At 62.7% G+C, this 19,380-nt stretch overlaps 1 protein-coding gene across 1 annotated transcript in view; it reads right to left on the bottom strand.

The window, feature by feature from the left end:
- TPO (thyroid peroxidase) overlaps positions 1-19,380 on the bottom strand; it is a 42,479-nt gene that overhangs the window by 11,465 nt on the left and 11,634 nt on the right. The window contains 9 exon segments of the mRNA XM_047745187.1: positions 656-864; positions 1,315-1,552; positions 2,391-2,561; positions 3,150-3,408; positions 6,548-7,057; positions 7,556-7,762; positions 9,453-9,582; positions 16,479-16,611; positions 18,468-18,637. Coding sequence (XP_047601143.1) covers positions 656-864; positions 1,315-1,552; positions 2,391-2,561; positions 3,150-3,408; positions 6,548-7,057; positions 7,556-7,762; positions 9,453-9,582; positions 16,479-16,611; positions 18,468-18,637 — 2,027 coding nt within the window.

The following is a 19,380-nucleotide window of genomic DNA, read 5'->3' as shown; positions in this document are numbered from 1 at the left end:
GTTCGCTCCTGGTCCCCTCCCCGTCTCCGCGGCCTCCAGCCTCAGGGACCCCACGTCCCATGGATCCATCCAGGCTGCACATGATGGGCGGCAGCGGCCATGGGGGGAGCCTCCCCCTCCGCATCAGTCCCTGCCCTGAGCCAACCCCTCTGGGCACCATCCTCGCCCAACACAGTGCTCGGCACCACGCGCCTTCCTCCTGCTCACAACCCTCAGGGCCTGCACCCCCTCACCCCTCACCCACTCATCTCCTCACCCCTCACCCCTTCACCCCTCACTTCCCTCACCTGCTCGTCACCCCCACCCTCTCACCCCCCTTTTAACCCACCACCTCCTCTCCTCACCTCCCCATCTCCCTCCCTTCCTTCACCTGGCCCACTTTCTCGCCTTCCCCCACTTCCAGCCAGGGCCGTCTTCCCGCAGTCTAGCGGGCAACGGCTTCTCAGCACTGGGTGTGTCTCCGCAGATAGCGTCACGGAGGCCCGGCGGAAGCCCTGTGCCCCGACACCCACGTGCTCGTCCACACACCTGCCCGCCCCCACTCGGGGGTCCCGGCTGCGGCGCAGACGTGGGGCAGCTCGCCTCCACCTTTGGGCCTGCCTTGTGGCGTAAGACCCACATGCTACAACCTAATCTAAAAAGTGCTTCACGTCACCTTGAGGCGGGGGCTCCCTCCACACGTCCAGGTTCAGACCCGGAATGTTCTCGCACGCCTCAAAGTCCCGCGGGAATCTCCCGGTTAGGAAGGCATCAGCAGGCACGCTGGGGAGGCCCGTGTTGTCACAGATGACCCGGGACAGGGAATGTCTCGCCAGCTGGCGCCGCTGGGCCTCGGTGAACACCCCGCTGCTCTCCCACCAGAACCTGCACAGGAGAGGAGAGCCCGCGGCTGAGGGCACCTCCCGTCGGGTCGGACAGCGTGTCCTGTGCTGTTGTCCGTGACCGAGTGCTCCCAGACCCCTCCCTCCGGACCCACTGGTCCGGGAATGAGGGCCTGGCTCCCTGACTTCCTTGGGGGACTTCGCGGGACAGCGGCAGGGCCACGCCGACAGAAGGGCAGCAAACCCGCCCCGCGCTCGGACGCCGTCTCTGGGCCTGGGCCTCCTTCCTCGGTCAGCGCCCCTGCCCGACTTGGCAGACCCATGAAAGGACATGTGGAGGGGCTTTCCGGGCGTCACTACGTGACGGCTGCTCAGGCACGAGACCCAGGCTCACGGCCCCACAGAGACAGCCGGGCTGTGTGAGGGCCCACGACAGCTGTGCTGGGGCCTGCATGGGCTGGGGGCCACGGACGTGCCCAGCTGAGGCACCTACCGGTCTCCGTCCCTCAGGGCCTTCATCTGTCTCCCAATGAGGCACGCGAACAGCGGACCTGTGCGCGCCTGGGGCAGGAAGGTCTCAGCCAGGCCGCCCAGCCAGACGTCGATGTTGTCGGGGTGCCCGTACAGGTCCATTATCCGGCCCGCGATGCTGGCGTTGGCGAGGGCGGTGCGCAGGTCGGCCCGCGTCTGCAGTCTGGGCAGGCCGCAGAACTCCCTCCACGCATTGTAGCCTGCAGAAACCACCCCTACCTCGTGCCCAGCAGAACGGAATGTGCCGGAATGTTCTAGCACCACGGTCGGGTCTTACTGGAGAGCTTGCTCACAGACACAGTAGGGAGACACCGTATTGTGCAGTGGTCAGGATTTGACCTCCTGGGGCTTTGAGGGGGAGGCCAGAGCAGCACATGTCCTGACCGATCACCTGGCTCCCAGGGTGGGTCCATGAGAGGGGCGTGTGCGGGTGCGCCCTGACCTGGAGCAGCGCCCCAGGCGACAGGCAGGTCTGTACTCGTGGACCAGCCGGCAGGGGCCTTGCATGGCTAGCAGAGCAGACCAGACAGCTGAACCATGGGGGCCCCAAGAGGAAAGGCCACGGGGGCAGGGCGTGAGGGCCGGCCTCCGGGAGTGGTGGGGAGCGTTGGGACAGATGGAGGGGATCGGGTTGGACTGGGCACAGCAAGTGGGAGGAGGAGCGGGGACCGGCCTGAGAAGAAGGTTCCCGCTCCCAGAGTGGCCAAGGGATGGGACCACTGGTGAGAGACTGCCTGGAGGCAGCCGGAGGAGTGTGCCGGCCTGTGGGCGGTGAGAGGGTCAGATGGGCGGGACATCGGGCTGTCTAACTTCCCAATACGCGCCAGGCCAGACCACTTCCTCTCCTGTTCGGGAACTGCTCCCGCCCCACCCCATGGTCCCTGTCCTCCAAGCAACACTGATCGGGCTCCCCGTGGACGGACCAGAGATCTGGAAGGTGGCCGGGGATCGGAGACACCGCTTCTGATAGAAGAGGCTCTGAGGGGCCGCCCCGCAGCCCAGGCGGGAAGGGAGCAGGGAGGAGTGGGGCGGGCGCACCTGGCAGGCCGTGGTCCCGGCCCCGCTGCAGGTTGATGGACGCCAGGTCCAGCCCGCCCGAGCTGCCCAGCACGAACAGCCTCTCCGTCAGCTCCTCGTTCATCAGCTGCTCCGGCACCTGCCGCTTGGCTGGTCTCGCCAGGAGGCCCCTCACCAGGGGGTCCAAACCCCCTGGAAAACATCAGGGACGAGAGGCGGTCATCCCATGAGTCCTGGTGGAACTCTGCTTGTTCTTAATGGAAAACCCTTCAAGATCACGAACGTAGGGTCACGACTTCACTTTACGTGAGTCTGAGGATTTCTGAGTGCTGCTGGGGTTCTGCCGTGGCGGTGGGTGAGCACCTGTCTGGGTTCCCGGGGACTGAACAGCAGGCACGGGGGCAGGCCTCAGGTCCGAAGGGAACCCAGAGAAGGAGCGTGGCAGTCCTGAAGCTTCCGTGTTGTTTCCCGCTGTGGACGCCTGCAGGAGGCGGAAGCTGGAGTCTAACGGGCGGGGGGCTGAACAGAGGGGGTCGGTTGGGGCACCTGCTCCCCTCACCTCTAAGGACCAGCCTGCTCCACAGGACCCTTTATGGAGAAGCCCACCTCTCGGTTCCCTCTCACCCTGATCACATGGGTCCTTTATCATGACTGTCTGGCCTCTGGGGACCCCCAGAGCAAAAACAGGGGTGGCCCAGGGCCATGATAAACAAGGTCGGGGGGCGTGGTCCAGGGCAGCCATGGGAGGGAGGCCGAGCCCTGGCGCGAAGGGAGACGCACCTTCCTTGAGGAGCCTCCAGGGACTGAAGAAGGCGTCCTGCAGCCGCAGCGGGGGGAGGCCCGGGGGCTCCTGGAAGTGGGCGTCCAGCCGCCTCACCAGGGGGTGCACAGTGGCATGGCCAAAGCGGAAGGCAGCCGTGGAAAACACATTGGACACGGTGGGGTCCACGGCAGGGTCGTAGCCCTCATAAGGGCCCACGTACTTCTGGAAGGCCTCAGGGCCCAGGACTTTGGGGACATAATCCCGCATGCTGATGATCTAGGGAGAGAGGAAAAGAGGAGAGCTTCTGAGCAGGGGAGACTGGCAGCAGGGCCCACGTTCCGGACTTGGGCCATGTCCAGCGACAGGGAAGGACTTTCTCCTGCACATCCAATGGGGCCAGAGTTGTCCCCGGAAGGATACGCCGTCCGGGTCAGGGAACAGGTGAGCAGGTGAATGGATCCCAGGAGCACCCTCACAGCTCTGAGACTTACGGGGCTTGGAGGGCATGTCAGCGACACCCCCGAACACCCCAGGGCAGGGCAGGGCACGTAAAGCTTGGGGTGCACCACACAGGACTGGCTGCCACGCTGCACCCCTCCCCCAACCTCCTCGCCCCCTTCACCGTGGGCACCAGCAACGCCTGAGCTCAGGAGTCGGGGATCCGGGCACTAAAAGGAGCCTGAGCCGTGGAGGCCCAGGTCCCGACCCGGGAGTTCCAAGCCCCCCTGCCCTCCGACTTGGTGGCTGTGCGACTCTGGTGCGTGGGGAGCTGGGTGGCCGCTCTGATCTGGCTTCCTTTTCTGGAAAAGCCTTTTTCACGGAGTTTTTGTGAGAGTAGAAAACATACAGTTTTCTCTGTTGGGTCTGTTGTGTGGTCTCCGTATGGCAGATGGATTTGTTACCCGGTGGGTCCGTGCGTGCTGAGGACCCTCCCCAGAAGCTGTGCGGAAACGCCCCCCGTTGAAGGGACCCGCCCTCCCCCTGGCTCTGGAAGAAAGTCACGTTGGGATCCTACGCGGCTCCTTCTTCCCTGACGCGCGTCTGCCAGCTCGTGAGTTCGCCACAACAGACAGGAAGAAAAGGGGCTGGCGGGGGGTCTCACAGGAGCCCAGACCAGGCCTGGGTTTTGTGAACAAGGCCTTGTCCCGGTTTGGTCTCAGCCTGGAAGATACAGCGTGATCTCTAAAGGGACAGAACGGGTGTGACCCACGGGCCGTAGCGAGCATCTTTCATGACGGCAGGACCCCGCGGTCTGCTGACGGGATCAGCTCTCTGTCGTCGCCCCGCCCCGCGCTAGGGCCTCCGAGTGACTTCTCAGAAAGGTGCTGGTCCGTTTGTTCTGGTCCTTGGGAGTTCTGCGAGCCAGATGCTGGCCCTTTGAGGGACGGGGGTGGGGCTGTGGCCGCCCGGGAGGCTACTCGAGTCTGAGGCACCCCGGGGCACAGATGTGGGCGGCCTGGGTCTCTGATTCCAGGGCCCATGCCTCCGAGGAGCCCCGTCAGTGGCAACAAGGCCACCCACCCTCGTCCTGTGGTTTCTGTTCGGTGCCCCCCGCAGGGTCAGGGACAAGGGCTCTGCTGGGAGGTTTACCAGTCATTCCTTCCTGTAAAAATCAGTATCAGATTCTTCCAGGATTAAAGGATTTGGGTCGATAAGTGGGTCCGATGAGGTAAAAGCCGACAGGACAGGCCTGTCGAGAACATCAAGGTCTTTGCCTGTAGCTTCTCTGCACAGCAGGTAAGCTGCTCCTTCTCCGGTCGCTGGAAGAAAGCTCCCACCTGCACCCTCAGAACAGGTCCCTTCCAAGCGGGACGTGTTTTCTGATTTGCGCTTTGCGGGTGCAGCGGGGAGCGGCCGTGGAGCCTCCGAGCCGGCAGAACGGTGGAAGCACAGAGCCCCGGGCTGCCACGGAGCCCGCTTTCAGCTCGGGGGTCTGGAGGCTGGTCTGACGGGTCATCCCTGAGCTGGTTCAGGGATGAGTGAGAAGCACCTGAGCCACTGATGGGTATGGAGTAGGGACGACTTAGTCACGCAGAACCCGGCCCTCAGCCCGGACCCCAGACGTGTCCACAGCCTTCCCTGCATGGGAGTTCAGTGTGGCCCTTGCTGCCCAGCGTGGGCAGGGCTCCGCTTCTGCTTCTTGTCCCCACAAGGGAAATGGTCTTCTTCTTCCCCGCCAGGAACACGAGACAGCTTTAAATTCCAGTGGAAGAGATTCCAATGACCTCTGCTTCCCTCTCCCCTTCTCTGAAGCTTGACGTGGGGTCCCAGGGGGCATAGGGCCCATTGTCCTGACCCACAGGGGCACCGGTGGAGACAGAGACCCTGGGGACATGCCCATATAGGGCTGTCTGTCCTCGGCAGGGGGGACCTGGGGGAATGAGCTGCCTAAGTTGGGGCAAATGCTTTGGTGGGGAGCACCATGGGGCTCTGTCGGACAGATTGGGGCTGTCATGGGACTTTGTGGGTCAGGAGGCAGAAAGCTTGCCTCTGCTTCGGGTGCGGGGAGGGGGGACGGGAGCTAAGGCCAGGCCACGTGTCCCTGGGCCTGGTGGCTCAGAGCTGAGGCAGCGGCCGTGGGACCGGGTGTGCTCTCCGTCTTCTGACTTGCCGATGTTTCTTTCAGCGACATGAGGCTTTCCAGGACGGGAGAGATCCAGAGCACAGAAGCACGAAAGAGGACGGCCTTGCGAGAACCCCTCCGACGCAGCCCACCTCCCGGCAAGGGTTTGTCAACGCTAAACACAGCCTCTTGCCATTTTGAAGTTTCCGAGATATTCGCAAAAAACACCGAATAGGAGCTATTGACTGAAGAAACACTCCAGGGAATCTGAGAGTGAACAGTGAAGCTGAGGAACGTGGCCGGTCCTGGGCAGACGGGGGCGGGGCTCCTGCGGTGCGCGGGGACTGGGCTGCACACACACCCTCCGCACACACTCCCGAGCGTCCACTGTGGCGTCCGGTCCAGCTGCCGGAGTGCAGTGCGAGGTGGGACAGCATGTGCCACGGAGCCCTCGTTCGGGGGAGGGGCATGGGCACGACCCAGCCGAGCACACTGCCGTCAAGGGGACACAGCCGGGAGGACCCCACAGCGGGGGAGGGTAAGAGCCCCCAACCGGGAACCCTGGGAGCCACCTTGTTGGAGTTCGGAGCGGGTCTGACAGGCTGTCTGAGACAGGGACAGGTTTCCTGTCCCCCAGCTCTACCGAACCCCATTTGCACGTCCGTGTGGTCCCCCCGTTCCTGCTTCACCGGCTCTGTGCGTGCTCTCCTGGGACGTGAGGTCGTGACCCGCAGGGGCGCGTCCAGACTGTGGCGTGTGTCCCGGAAGCCCCCCCGCCCTGTCTGCGTGCTGGGATCCAGTGCTCTGCTCTGACCCCGCCCCCACGCCCCCGGCACCCCCAGGCCCTCGCACCTGGTGCAGGGCGCCCACCACCTTGCGCGCCTCCTGGTAGGCCGTGTGGGCACTCCAGTGCGCGTTCAGAGCCTTGAGCGCCGAGGCCAGCCTGTTGTGCTCACGCAGCCACAGCGTGTGCAGGGTCGTCAGAGCGGGCACCTCGCTGGCTCGGCTGTCCCCCGCCAGGAAGCAGGGCGCGGTGACCGTCCCGTGGGGGCCGGGCTCAGGCGCGCAGGCAGTGGGCCGTGCGAAGGGCAGGTAGGCGCGGCCGGCATCCCGGTGGCGCGTGTTGACCCGGAGCAGCCCCTCGGGGCTCGTCCAGTTGCGCAGCTGTTTCTCCAAGGCCGGGGAGCTGCCGTACACCGTGGACGCGTCCAGGAAAGACGTCAGCCCGTTCATCTGCTGTCGTGGGTTGGCCGAGCTCAGGTTCCCGAAGAAGGCACCTTGCATCCCCGTGCCACAGGCAGCGGAGGATCGGTAGAACGGCAAACAGGAGCCGCCAGCGCTCCCCGAGGCGTTGCTGGGCAGCTGCGGGAAAGGGGAGACGCCGTCACGGCCTCTGCAGGCACCCGGGAAGCTCCAGGCTGGCCACGGTCATCAGCCTGAGGGGCATCTCTGACCTGTCCACTCCTGTCCCTGCCCTCAGTCCTAGCGTGCCACGGGCTCCTGCTGGGGTCAGCGTGGTGAGAGGGGAAATGTGAACCGTATTTAGGGAGACCCGTTCTGCAGGACCCACCACGTCCACTGCCCTCTAGCTCTGCAGCCCGACAGGCAGACACAGGGGCACCGTGGCTCACGTCCGGAGGCATTCTTTGCTTCGCTATTTGTGTCAGCATCATGCACCTCATGCACACGCACAAGGACACTTTCTGGACAAATGCACAAGATACTCCTCATAGGTGTTACCTCCCTGCCTCCCACGCAGGATGAATGGGGAGGTGGACCTTCCCTTATACTCCCCTGTTTGATTTCTAGAATGACATCTGTTACTTTCATAGTAAATAGTCACACGGTTTAAAATTCTACCTGTATGGGAAAACATGGGTTTTGGTTTTCACACGTCAGCTGGCAGTCAGCTCCTCCCCCAAACGCAGCTTTGCTGGTGCTCTGAGGGGTGAACGCAATGTCGTGGTCGATGTATTGTCCCCACGCCGCCAGGAGGTCAGAATACTGCTCGTCCTCAGTGACAGCCTCGTTGGGGACCTGAATGACTTGTCTTGTCACCTCCCGGACCTGTAAGAGAGACCAGCGTGTCATGTGAGATGGGTATCTGCAGAGAAGGAGGACACAGGGGAGACCGCGGGTCGGGGCACCCGCTCATGGATGGGCTAGCCATCGGTGTGATAAGGGCCATGATCCAGAGGGCGGGGCCAGGGGCGTGAGGCTGTTCTCAGGCCTCCACAGGTTTGTAGATGTGATTAGTGTTGGGACCTTGACACAGGGGCTCTTCTGAGGTTCCAAGTGGGTCCAATGCAATCACATTGTTCCTAAAATCTGAGAGCCTCTCCTGCCTGTCATCAGAGGGGATGTGGACCTGGGGGCCCGGGAAGGGGATCCCCCACAGCCTTGCCCATGCCTGGTGGCAGCCCAGTGAACCCCGCCTCTCCTTCGGAACTGGACGGTGGTGACGTGGAGTAGTTTGTGCAGGAGCCCCGCAGCCCACGTTAATGATGTCTGAACACCAGTCGTTGCAAGTAGCCACGTGATTCTGGGATACACGGGTTTACAGAATACTTGTCCCTTCATGCTGATCCTAGAGAGCCTTGGGGCATTGGGCAGGATGGGGAAGGTGTTACTATGTCTGTTAGGGACAAACGGAGGCCAAGAGTGTCCTACAGAAAGGGACAGGGACAAGTGCAGCCGGGGGGCCCATGCCCTCCCCCAGGGCCCAGCCACCAGCTCCGACACTGCTCCCAGCTCGAGGGGCACCGGTCGTCCTGCTTGGCAGCTGTCCGCGAGAACGGCCCACGGAAGCTGATCGCCTCAGATGTCATTTAGAAATCAAACAGGGGGATGTAAGTGAAAGGTCCACATCCCCATTCGTCCTGCGTGGGAGGCGGGGAGGTAACACCTGTGAGGAGTATCTTGTGCATTTGTCCAGAAAGTGTCCTTGTGCGTGTGCATGAGGTAGGGGTAGGGGACAGAGTACCGGTCCCCGAGCGTGCTCACACCGAACAGACTGTCACTATGGTATTTCTGGAGAACTCCACTGTCATACGTAGTATAAGACCAAGCAGACTGATTTATCACAAAAGCAAATAGGCAAATTGAGAGCAAAATGTCCACTTTTTAGCCAAATTGGTCAGTGGCTTGTATATGAGATTTCTTAGCAAGTAATTTGCCTCTGGGCGTAAAGCAGCAGCCATCATTTTGCATAAATGACTGAATTACTTAACTTTTAAGTATCTTTGGTTAGACTTCCTCTTCTGCCTACGGGTAAAGGAACTTACATCAAAACGCCAAAATAAGGGGCGCTTGGGTGCCTCAGTGATCAGGCAACCGAGCCTCGGTTTCGGCTCAGGTCGTGATCTCAGGGTTGTGTTGTCAAAGGCCATGCTGGGCTCTGGGACCAGCGGGGAGTCTGCGTGGGATCCTCTCCCTCTACTCTTCCCCCCAGAATGAATAAATCTTTAACAAAAACAAACCCCCAAATACTGAAATGACTGTGAAGAGCCGAGAGTCAGCTGAGCCTTAATCTAAGTCTGCCTTGTCCCTGTCACTGCTGGTGATGCTCATCTCTCCACCCCTCAGCCCCCGAGGCGTGGAGTGGGGCACAAAGCCCTGGGCGCAGGCCTGGGGGGACGGAGAGCATGGGGCTCTGAGCCTGCTGCCCAGAGCCTGGGCGCAGCCGCGGGCGTCCTCCCGGGTGGGGGCAGTCTGGCAGCGTCGAGGGGACCAGGTTCCGGGGTGAGGGGACACCTACCGGGGGTAGCGGGAAGCCACCGTACAGGAGGTTGGGGTTCCAGCCCCGGGGCTCACTGATGCCATCTTCGTAGGCGGGCGGCAGCCACCTCGCCAGCGCCGTGTTGGACGCTCCCCACTGGGGGTGGTCTCTGCGGAAACAGACGTGAGACTTTCAACCGCAAGAGCCTCCATTTGGGAAAAAATAGAATGGGAATAGCCGTTTAAAGAGCAAAAAGAAATGAGAATCTTCTGTTGGGGATTTTTTTCTTAACGGATAATTTGGGCATAAAATCCTGACGGTGTCCGTGTTCCGTTGGCATTTGTGCGCCGCGTCCCCGTGGGCGCCGGCTGTGGGGTCTGCACGGTCGCTGCAGGGTCTTCGGGGAGTGCGTGAGGCCGGCGTGAGGCTTGCCGCGGACAAGCGTCCGAGTTGGAAAAGGTCGGGTCTAGACTCTCCAACAAGCCCCCCACACCCCTCGTGTCGGGTCTAGACTCTCCAGCACGCCCCCCCCTCGTGTCGGGTCTAGACTCTCCAGCACGCCCCCCCCTCGTGTCGGGTCTAGACTCTCCAGCACGCCCCCCCCCCCGTGTCGGGTCTAGACTCTCCAACAAGCCCCCCCCCCGTCGTGTCAGGTCTAGACTCTCCAGCACGCCCCCCCCTCGTGTCGGGTCTAGACTCTCCAGCACGCCCCCCCCCCTCGTGTCGGGTCTAGACTCTCCAGCACGCCCCCCGCCCCGTGTCGGGTCTAGACTCTCCAGCACGCCCCCCCCCGTGTCGGGTCTAGACTCTCCAGCACGCCCCCCCCCCCCCGTGTCGGGTCTAGACTCTCCAGCACGCCCCCCCCTCGTGTCGGGTCTAGACTCTCCAGCACGCCCCCCCCCTCGTGTCGGGTCTAGACTCTCCAGCACGCCCCCCACTCATGTCGGGTCTAGACTCTCCAGCACGACCCCCCCTCGTGTCGGGTCTAGACTCTCCAGCACGCCCCCCCCTCGTGTCGGTCTAGACTCTCCAGCACGCCCCCCCCCGTGTCGGGTCTAGACTCTCCAGCACGCCCCCCCCCCCCGTGTCGGGTCTAGACTCTCCAGCACGCCCCACCCTTGTGTCGGGTCTAGACTCTCCAGCACGCCCCCCACTCATGTCGGGTCTAGACTCTCCAACAAGCCCCCCACACCCCTCGTGTCGGGTCTAGACTCTCCAACAAGCCCCCCACACCCCTCGTGTCGGGTCTAGACTCTCCAGCACGCCCCCCCCCCTCGTGTCGGGTCTAGACTCTCCAACAAGTCCCCCACACCCCTCGTGTCGGTCTAGACTCTCCAGCACGCCCCCCCCTCGTGTCGGGTCTAGACTCTCCAACAAGCCCCCCACACCCCTCGTGTCGGGTCTAGACTCTCCAGCACGCCCCCCCCTCGTGTCGGGTCTAGACTCTCCAACAAGTCCCCCACACCCCTCGTGTCGGGTCTAGACTCTCCAGCACGCCCCCCCCCTCGTGTCGGGTCTAGACTCTCCAACAAGTCCCCCACACCCCTCGTGTCGGGTCTAGACTCTCCAGCACGCCCCCCCCCCCGTGTCGGGTCTAGACTCTCCAGCACGCCCCCCCCCCCCGTGTCGGGTCTAGACTCTCCAGCACGCCCCCCCCCCCGTGTCGGGTCTAGACTCTCCAGCACGCCCCCCCCCCGTGTCGGGTCTAGACTCTCCAGCACGCCCCCCCCCCCCCGTGTCGGGTCTAGACTCTCCAGCACGCCCCCCCCTCGTGTCGGGTCTAGACTCTCCAGCACGCCCCCCCCTCGTGTCGGGTCTAGACTCTCCAGCACGCCCCCCCCTCGTGTCGGGTCTAGACTCTCCAGCACGCCCCCCACACCCCTCGTGTTGACACTTAGAACATTTAAATCGCAAAATCCGAGAGATTTGTGACGGGCCACGTGACTTTGCCAAGTTTTTGGATTGTTCAAAAATATAAGTGTCTAAAGATCCGTTGCTTTGTTTTGACACATTGTCATCAGGATGGAGGACGTCGCCGACATGGACCAGTCCTCTGCCAGTGTGGCTGGTTGAGAAGCTCTGCCTGGCCGTGAAAGGAGCCGGGAACGGCCAAGACCGCGGCCACACTCACGACACGTCCGCACATCGGAGGGCGAGACGCCGCATGGCGTCGGGCAGATGGAACAGAGGCGCTGCTCCTAGCGGGGCCGTAGGCTCCAGACACGGGGAAACGCAGTCACTCATGTCACCACTGCCCCGGCCAGGAGCCCCGGGGGACTTGCCAGCGGGAGACGGGGTGGGGACATGGGGGCATCTGCAGGGCCACGGGGTGTGGGACAATCCTGTCATCAATCCTTCTTGGAGCTCCCGCACACCAGCCTGGCCCCATCTGTGGAATGACGCGGGACCGTGACGCGTCTCGTTAGCGGCAGGAAGTCAGCGTGGGGAGACCGTGTGCTCTCCTCGATGGTCGGATTCGTTACAGTCAGTTTAAGTCGTGGGAATTCCGCGGCTTGGGGGGAAGTGCAAATTTACTGCATTAAAAATAACGAAATGTTCATTCAACGGCTTAGGCCGTGATTTTTCTGCTGACTGACTTGCATTTCAGTAGCCTGTAGGCTGTCCCGAGATCTCAGGGGCTTGCCGGTCCTTGTGGACACCGGGAAAGGGTGTGCAGTCGGCCTGACTGGCAGGAGTCCTGGAGGGAGAGTGGCCGGTGCCGGGGCTGGCGTTTGGTGCCGTCGGGGGGCCTGTGCGCGGCCTCCCCACGAGGCACCCGGCGCACTGTCATGTCGGAAGATCCTCAGCCCAATGTGGGACCGACATTTAGGTCCGCACCACCTGGCCATTGGGTTCTCAGCTGCGGGGAGGACATGGTCAGGAGCTGACAGGGTGAGCGGACAGAAGCCTTTCTGGACAAGAGGTCACAGGGACACAGCCGTCTCTGCCGTGATGTTCGGAAGCACGGGCTCTCCTCTCCGAGGCTCCAGTGCCCGGATGCTGAGAGAGGCAGGTCCAACGTCCAGCCTGAGGGGAGTGTGGATGGACATCCACGGCAGAGGCTGGGTGGCTCCCGTGGGTGTCCTCCTGGCTGCGGACGGGTGTGGGCACGCAGGGGCTGTGTGTGGGGTCGGCTCGAGGAGCGGCAGCATCACCAAGAATGAGCTCGGAGCCCCATGGTAGCGCATCCTTCCCACACCCCATCCACGGGAGGTCCCCACATGGCCCCAGGGCTGGGGGATGCACCTGCAGGCAGCGGGGCTGGGGACGGTTTGCAGACCCACATGGTCCCCACGTGGCCCCGGGACCTGGTGTGGCTCCTACCGTGTCCGATGTACCATCCGCCGGCCGGAAGTGTGAGGACACTCAGCCCCTGGCGTGCCGTCGCGGCTGGAGCTCCTTGACGGCAGGCGGCGCAGACCCGGGTGGATGCGGTTGGACCGATGCTGTGCTCTTCCCTCATGGGCTTGGACGCCATGTGCTCCAAGAACTCTGGAAACTTCCCTGTCCTGGCGTCATTCGTGCCCGTGTTATGGTCCATGTGTTTCATGCAGGAGACCCACCCCAGCAGCATCTAGGTTTCCTCAGACGCACGAGCGTCCTGGGGCCTCCCACGTGCACCCGTCAGAGGCTCCCGTTTGTCTCTGTTCAGGTGTCGGAATTGTGAACGACCTTAGTGCTGCCCCGGCTCTGCGCGGCCCCTATCTGTGGTCTGGAGGCGACAGTTCGGAGCAGGTTAAATGCAGGCTTCCCTAGGGGAGCCACCATGCGGAGGACGTCCCCTCCAGTGAGATCTGCAGGGTCACCTCTGCCGGACGGCTTCCCGTGCTCCGTCCAAACACAAATGAGAAGACGCGGTGAGAGCAGACGGGGTCGCGAGGTGGGTGTCCCGATGGAACAGGAGCTGCCTCTTCACACAGCTTTGGAAGACTGACCCTACTTTTAGTTTGGGTTTGGGCAAGTGTTTTGAGAAATTCATGCAGGGAATTTTATGCACAGTAAGTTACACACTAAACCCAGGGAGGTCAGGCTCTGCGGGCACATCAAACGCACCAACCAGATTTCGCAGGCAGAGTGCGTCGCCTCCTCCGGGAACTCATGGGTTCTGAGGTCAGAGACTCTCCAAGGGCGAGGAGTCTCCACGCAGAATCACGCCGTGGTGCAGACGGGCCGCGTCCTGCAGCCCGCAAGGCCACACCCAGCCTGCCTGTGTCCACGCGGGACGCCTGTTTGGCAGCCCCGCGGTCCTTTCCCTCTGCTGAGAACATGCCGGACACCTCTGGCGACACGAGCCGACGAAGTGCAGAAGGATTTCAGCGACCTTCGGTCCTTCTTGTTGGGGGATGGTTTTGCCGCTACAAGTGTGGCGCGTGCATGGGGCAGGTGGGGTACGTGTTTCCGGCCCGACTCTGCTCTCGAGTCGGTGGCTTCTCCTGAAGCAGGTGAACCCGTCACTATGTGGGTGCAAACGTTGTCTGCATCTCCGTCCGCTGGGTGCTGGTCAGAGACGGCCAGGGCCAGGCTGGCGAGCAGCTGTCTGAGCCGGGAAAACTCTGCTGCAATCTTGAGAGCCGACGTCCCACACGGGAGTCGCTGACCGCTGCCTGAGCTGGGAGCCTTGCCCGGGGGAGAAGGCGCCTGGAGCTGTGTTCACCGACCTCTGTGGCTAAGGCCTCGGGCAGGTCCCAAAAGGTCAGATACTGTCTGGTCGTCCGTGGTGATGATCACGGCGCCGCTTTCTGTCGCAGCGTTGCACACTGCGCGCAAAGACCTTCAGAAACCCTCCCAACAGGCAGGAATGGCTCTGTCACGGGAGTGTCCTTCCCTCTCGCGGAGGCAGAATCAGGGCCCAGAATGCCGATGACAGTCGTCCGATGGTCACCATCACATCCAGCAGCCCCTGCCGAGATCCAGGTGTGCCATGGCGGATGACAGCAGAGCGCACGCCCACACGCTCACGCCCCGAAACCCGGGCAGACTTGGGAACCTGAGGACCATCGAGGGCAGCGCTCCAGAGAGTGGCGTCGGCCCGGAAACAGGCCCCGCCTGCCTTCACGCACGTGCCACGCGGGTAGCGCCGATCCCATCCTCCCGGCAGGAAGGCCTGTGGGGCGCAGAAACCCTTCTCCACTCGGGTTACCTGATTTCGCGGGTGGGTCCCAGCCCTCGACATCGTCTCAGAGAAGGGGAAAGGGCCGTGAGGGCAGCCGCAGCCGCGACGCCCAGTCGTCAGTCCGCACGCAGGGCAACCGGCAGAAACGTAGGAGTCTCCTTCCAATCCACCATTTGGAAGTTCAGACGTTATACAGTCAAATTCCCAAGCACATTTGCCTAAAGACAGAACGTTGGCCGTCCTGCAGCCGACAGGCGGGGCCAGAGCCCATGGTTCGTGCCAGGAAGCAGCAACGGGCTAAGAAGCGACACGGTTAAGGAAGGAAGAGAAAGTGGAAAACAGCCACTGTGCATCCACGTTAGAGTCGAGAAGAGAGACGGGAACAGACAAAGCCCCAAGAAGTGAGAAAGAAGCATCGCTGGACATTCAGTAAAACGCAGGAAGCATAACACGGTGGCGAAGACCAACGTGTTGGAGCCCAAGTCCTGGGAAACCTTGCAAAGAAGTGTGACCACGGGCGCGGCTCAGACGAGCGGCAACCCCGGCGTCCTGCCCACGACAAACCTTCAAAACGGAGAAGGTGACCCTCTGACCGGCAGTGCTGCAGACGTCACACAACAACCAGAACTTTCCGGAAGGAAAGTGCTCTTCCTCAGGGGAAATGCGTGTCCAGAAGAAACCTCTGTCCTATCTCTAGCCCCTCGATCTGAACACACTGGGGTTAAATGTGCCGGGGGGCATCACGCAGAACCTGCGAGCGTGCGAGCCCCAGGCCACGAGAGCACACGCGTGTGGCATGTTTCGCACAGACACGGCGCAGGAGCAGCCCCGAGCGGGGTGTCCGTGTGCACAGAAGACTCCCACCGTCTGCAGCCGGGGCCTCGAGGGAAGGCGGGGACAAGATCCCTGGACGGGGCTCCCCAGGGCTGAGCCAGGGGACGTCCTGCCCTTGCCGAAGGGACCTGAGCTGAGGGGCCCAGGCCCTCCTGGGGAGGCGGCTGGAGGGCAGAAGGGACGCACTCCCAGCACAAGCAGGGGCTTCAGCAAGTGCAGGAAGGAAGTCTGGGCATCTGGGAAATCTCACATCCCGGCTGGTTTCCTTCGCTCAGGAATCACCTTCTGTCCTGAACCACACACGAGACCGCACACCCCTGCCTATTGGCAGCAGCCCCCGTGAGCCCTGTGACCAGCCCTGTGACCAGCCCCGTGAGCCCTGTGACCACCACACGGCCGGCACCGTTCTGGGTCATTCTGAGATGCGCTCTGCGCTTCTGTTTAGTCCAGGACTAAGGTCATCACAGAACCTAACCTTCAAACTGCGAAACTCTTCGTAACAAAAATGGGAACCAGTCCTGTTTATGCTGGACCCACTGGACCAGGGATCCCACTCACCAGCTGCGGGAGGACAGGGCTATTGTGTTCCCCAACACGTGTCGTGGGGCCTGGCTCAGGGCAGGAGGAAGGAAAAGAGGGAGGCAGGGAGGGAGGGAGGGAGGACTGCCATCTTGCCTGGTCCCCACTGCGGGCACAGCCACAGCTGCACTGCCCTCTGGTACCCGGGCGGGTGCTCTGGTGCAGACCTGTGTCACGGGTCCTGTGGCCATCCTCCACCTGTGGCCCAACTGACATCCGGGCCCATTGGAGCCACATTCCTTGGCCCTTAGCCTTCTCAGGGTTCTGATCTCAGTCGGACCCATGGCTCCTGGGCCTTCCCAGAACCCGATTCTAGGGGACACTCTGTAGAAGGGGTGAGGCAGCGTCCAGGGGACACTAGTGGACTGGGTCAGGCCGGGGACACCCCTGGCGACAGAGGGGCAGGTGGGGGTCCAGGGTGCACAGTGGTGGGACAAGACCCCACCGGTCTGCAGCCTCCTGGGTGCCCGCCGAGGCCCCACCCCCAGGTGGCCCCACCCCCGCCACGGCCCCACCCCCGAGGCCTGGAGGGTGCTGACCTGTTGTTACAGGCGCCGGTGACGAGCCGGTACTTGCGGGCCAGGCAGGTGTCCGGGCACTCGGGGGGCAGCATGTACGGCAGGCATCCGGACACGTTCGCGACGGTGTTCAGCACATCTTCCGGCAGGACATCTGGGGAGGAAGCGCGCGTGAGGACGAGCCCACCCTGGCCCCGCACGGGGCAAGGCGGCCGCAGACAGTGTCCGCCACGTCAGACGCGTCCACGTGGGGCCAGGGCTTCCTTCTCCTTCAAACCAGCGCTCTCGACTACGGCCTCGCACACCCTCCCTGCGAGGACATGGGCTCTTAAAACCAGTGTTTGCTGTGACCGTTCAGGAAATCTGGTCCGCACTCCAGGCCCCCGGAGACAGGGCACCTGCGGAGTCACGTCCCCGACAAGCCTCCGCACCCTGGCGGTGAGACGGGGCGGCCAGCAGAGCTCGCCCGGGCCGGTCAGGGGTGTGGCAGCGTTCGCGCCGGAGCTCGGCCCGGCCCTCTCCAGGGGACTGTGGCTCCTTCTCGCCGCGCTCTCCAGGTTGGGGCCAGAAGCTTATGTATTTGCCCAAGCACATTGCCACCGGCACGCTTCCCTGTTGGTCCTAGAAGGAACCTTCGGTCACTTCTCCAAGACCAGTTGTACAGATCTTCAAGATAAAGCCGTAAGGAAGACCGAGGAGGGACCGGGGGTTGAGCTTCACTAGGGGACCCTGGGAAGGACGCATCCGTTTGACACGGAGAGAAAGGGAACGAGCGTCCCCGTCAGTGCACGGAGCCGGAGGGTCTCATGTCGTAAGTCGGTGAGAGAACCACAAACCCCGTGTGATCTCTCGCGCACCAGCAATTCAAGAAACAAAACAGATGGGGCACCTGGTGGCTCAGTCCTTAGACGACTGCCTCCGGCTGGGGTCATGGTCCCAGGGTCCTGGGATGGAGTGTCGGGCTCCCTGCTGGGCGGGACCTGCTTCTCCCTCCCGCACTCCCCCTGCTTGTGCTCCCTGTCTCGCTGGGTCTCCCTCTGTCAAATAATAAGTAAAACCTTAAGAAAAAAAGCAGATGAGCCTATGGGAATGGGGGAGGAGAAAGAAAGGGAAATGAACCATAGGAGGAGGGAGGGGCTGCTGGAGGAGGGGTGGGGGGTGGGCAGAGGGGGATGGGCATCGGGCAGGCCCTGCTGGGGAAGCGCCGGGCGTTGTCGGTGATGAATCACTAAGTTCTACTCCTGAAACCTATTTTCCCATGTGTGTCACCTACGTAGAATTTAAATAAAAACGTGAAATAAATTAAAAACATAAAACTCAATAAAAGAAACAAGGCTAAGTCGGCATGAAGAGTCTGTGGCTCTTTCCGGGCAGGAACCTGGGGACCACGCGGCTCGTGACGCCGCGCTGAAAAGCCCAGGTTAGTCTGCTTCTCACAAACCCGTCTTCTCGTTCCCCGTGCAGGGCTCATGCACTGCCCGGAGGTCCGGCCAGCCGCGCCCCGTTTGCACCCACAGGCTGCCTTGCTCAGAGGCGGCCGCTCTGCCAGCAGCCACTGCTGTCCCCCGTTCAGAGTCCAGCAGACCAGTTCTCAGAGGCCCGGAGGAAGTCACGGAGGCCACGGCCACACAGCAGGGAGGGGCTCGCAGTCCTTGCCGGCTGCCCAGGCTGCTGCTACAGGAACGTGACCCCTCGCACAGCCCCACGCGTGGCTCCCGCCGTCCGCACCATCCCTGGCCGCCCCGTCTCACCACCAGGGCACAGCGGCTCTTGGATGCCATGACACAGGCTGCCAGGGGCTTGAGCGGCCGCCCCGGTTCAGTCTGGAACACAGAGGGACCGTCACCTCCCAAGCGAACCCAGATGCATCCCATGTCTGTTAGAGCAGCGGTGACAGACCCACCACGTCTGCCTGGGAGCGAGCAGGGAGGCGAGGCAGAGCGCTTCTCCCTCCCAGCCTGGGCTCTGCCCCTCGGGGCCGCTGCTGGGGGTGCACCTCGGGGGGCTCACCTGTGGGAGGCCAGGATCCCCGGAGCTTCCCGGAGACTCTCGTCTTCAGGGCCTGCAAGGAAGCTTCCATGATCTCGGCTGCACGGGAGATGGCTCGGCTAGTCGGCTCAGGGCGTTTGGAGAAAGACAGAAGCTGTGATGGAGACGGGACCCCTCTTTGGCTGAGGTCTCTATGGCACAAGGGGAGAAGTAAAGCTGGTTATTCGTCTGGGGCTGTTCTCGTAAGGAGCCAGTACTCACTTCAGCAGAGTATGTGCAGGGCCTGCCCCATGTGGGGTCGAGGACGGGCACATCTAGAGGTCGTGAGCCCGACAGGACTTGGGGGAGATAAGCCTCGTCGGCATCGAGTTAGACGCCTGTGCTGTGCTCCCGCTGGTGAGCCAGGGGCCCTGCGTGCGCAGCCCTCTGGAGCTCCTGGGTGAGCCAGTGCTCGCAGGCCAGCCCCAGCCCCTGTCAGAGAACCGGCCCCCGAAGGGCAGGACAGGGCAACAGAGCCTTTGTGGTGGGATGGGAAGCACCGTGCTGGGTCCCCAGCGCTCTGTGTCCCTGGCCTTGCGCATCCCAGCAGCTCCAGCCCCAGGGGATCCGTCTAACCCCTGCCCATGGCACTTTGGGGCCAGTGCCCCAGGGGCGGGGGTCTGAGCTGGCCCCTGCCTGGGTGGAGCTGCAGAGTGGACCCCCTCGGCCTCAGGCAGAGTGGCAGGAAGCCCCTCCAGCAGCCCTGAGATGTGCGGCTCAAGTTGCGGGCAGCTTCGCAGAATCAGCCAAGCTCTTGCCACCAGCTGCGACCCCACGGGCCACCATGCATCAGTAAGAAGTCCGAATGTGCACCGAGGGAACGGGGCAGCCGGTGCTGTGCCGAGAACCACTCACCTCAGGCTGTCACCCCTGAAAACCTCGGCTGCCAAAGGCC

This window comes from Lutra lutra, chromosome 9, assembly GCF_902655055.1.
Source record: "Lutra lutra chromosome 9, mLutLut1.2, whole genome shotgun sequence".
NCBI lineage: Eukaryota > Metazoa > Chordata > Mammalia > Carnivora > Mustelidae > Lutra > Lutra lutra.
Note: the sequence above shows the minus strand (reverse complement) of the source record. Positions and strands in the feature narration are given on the sequence as shown.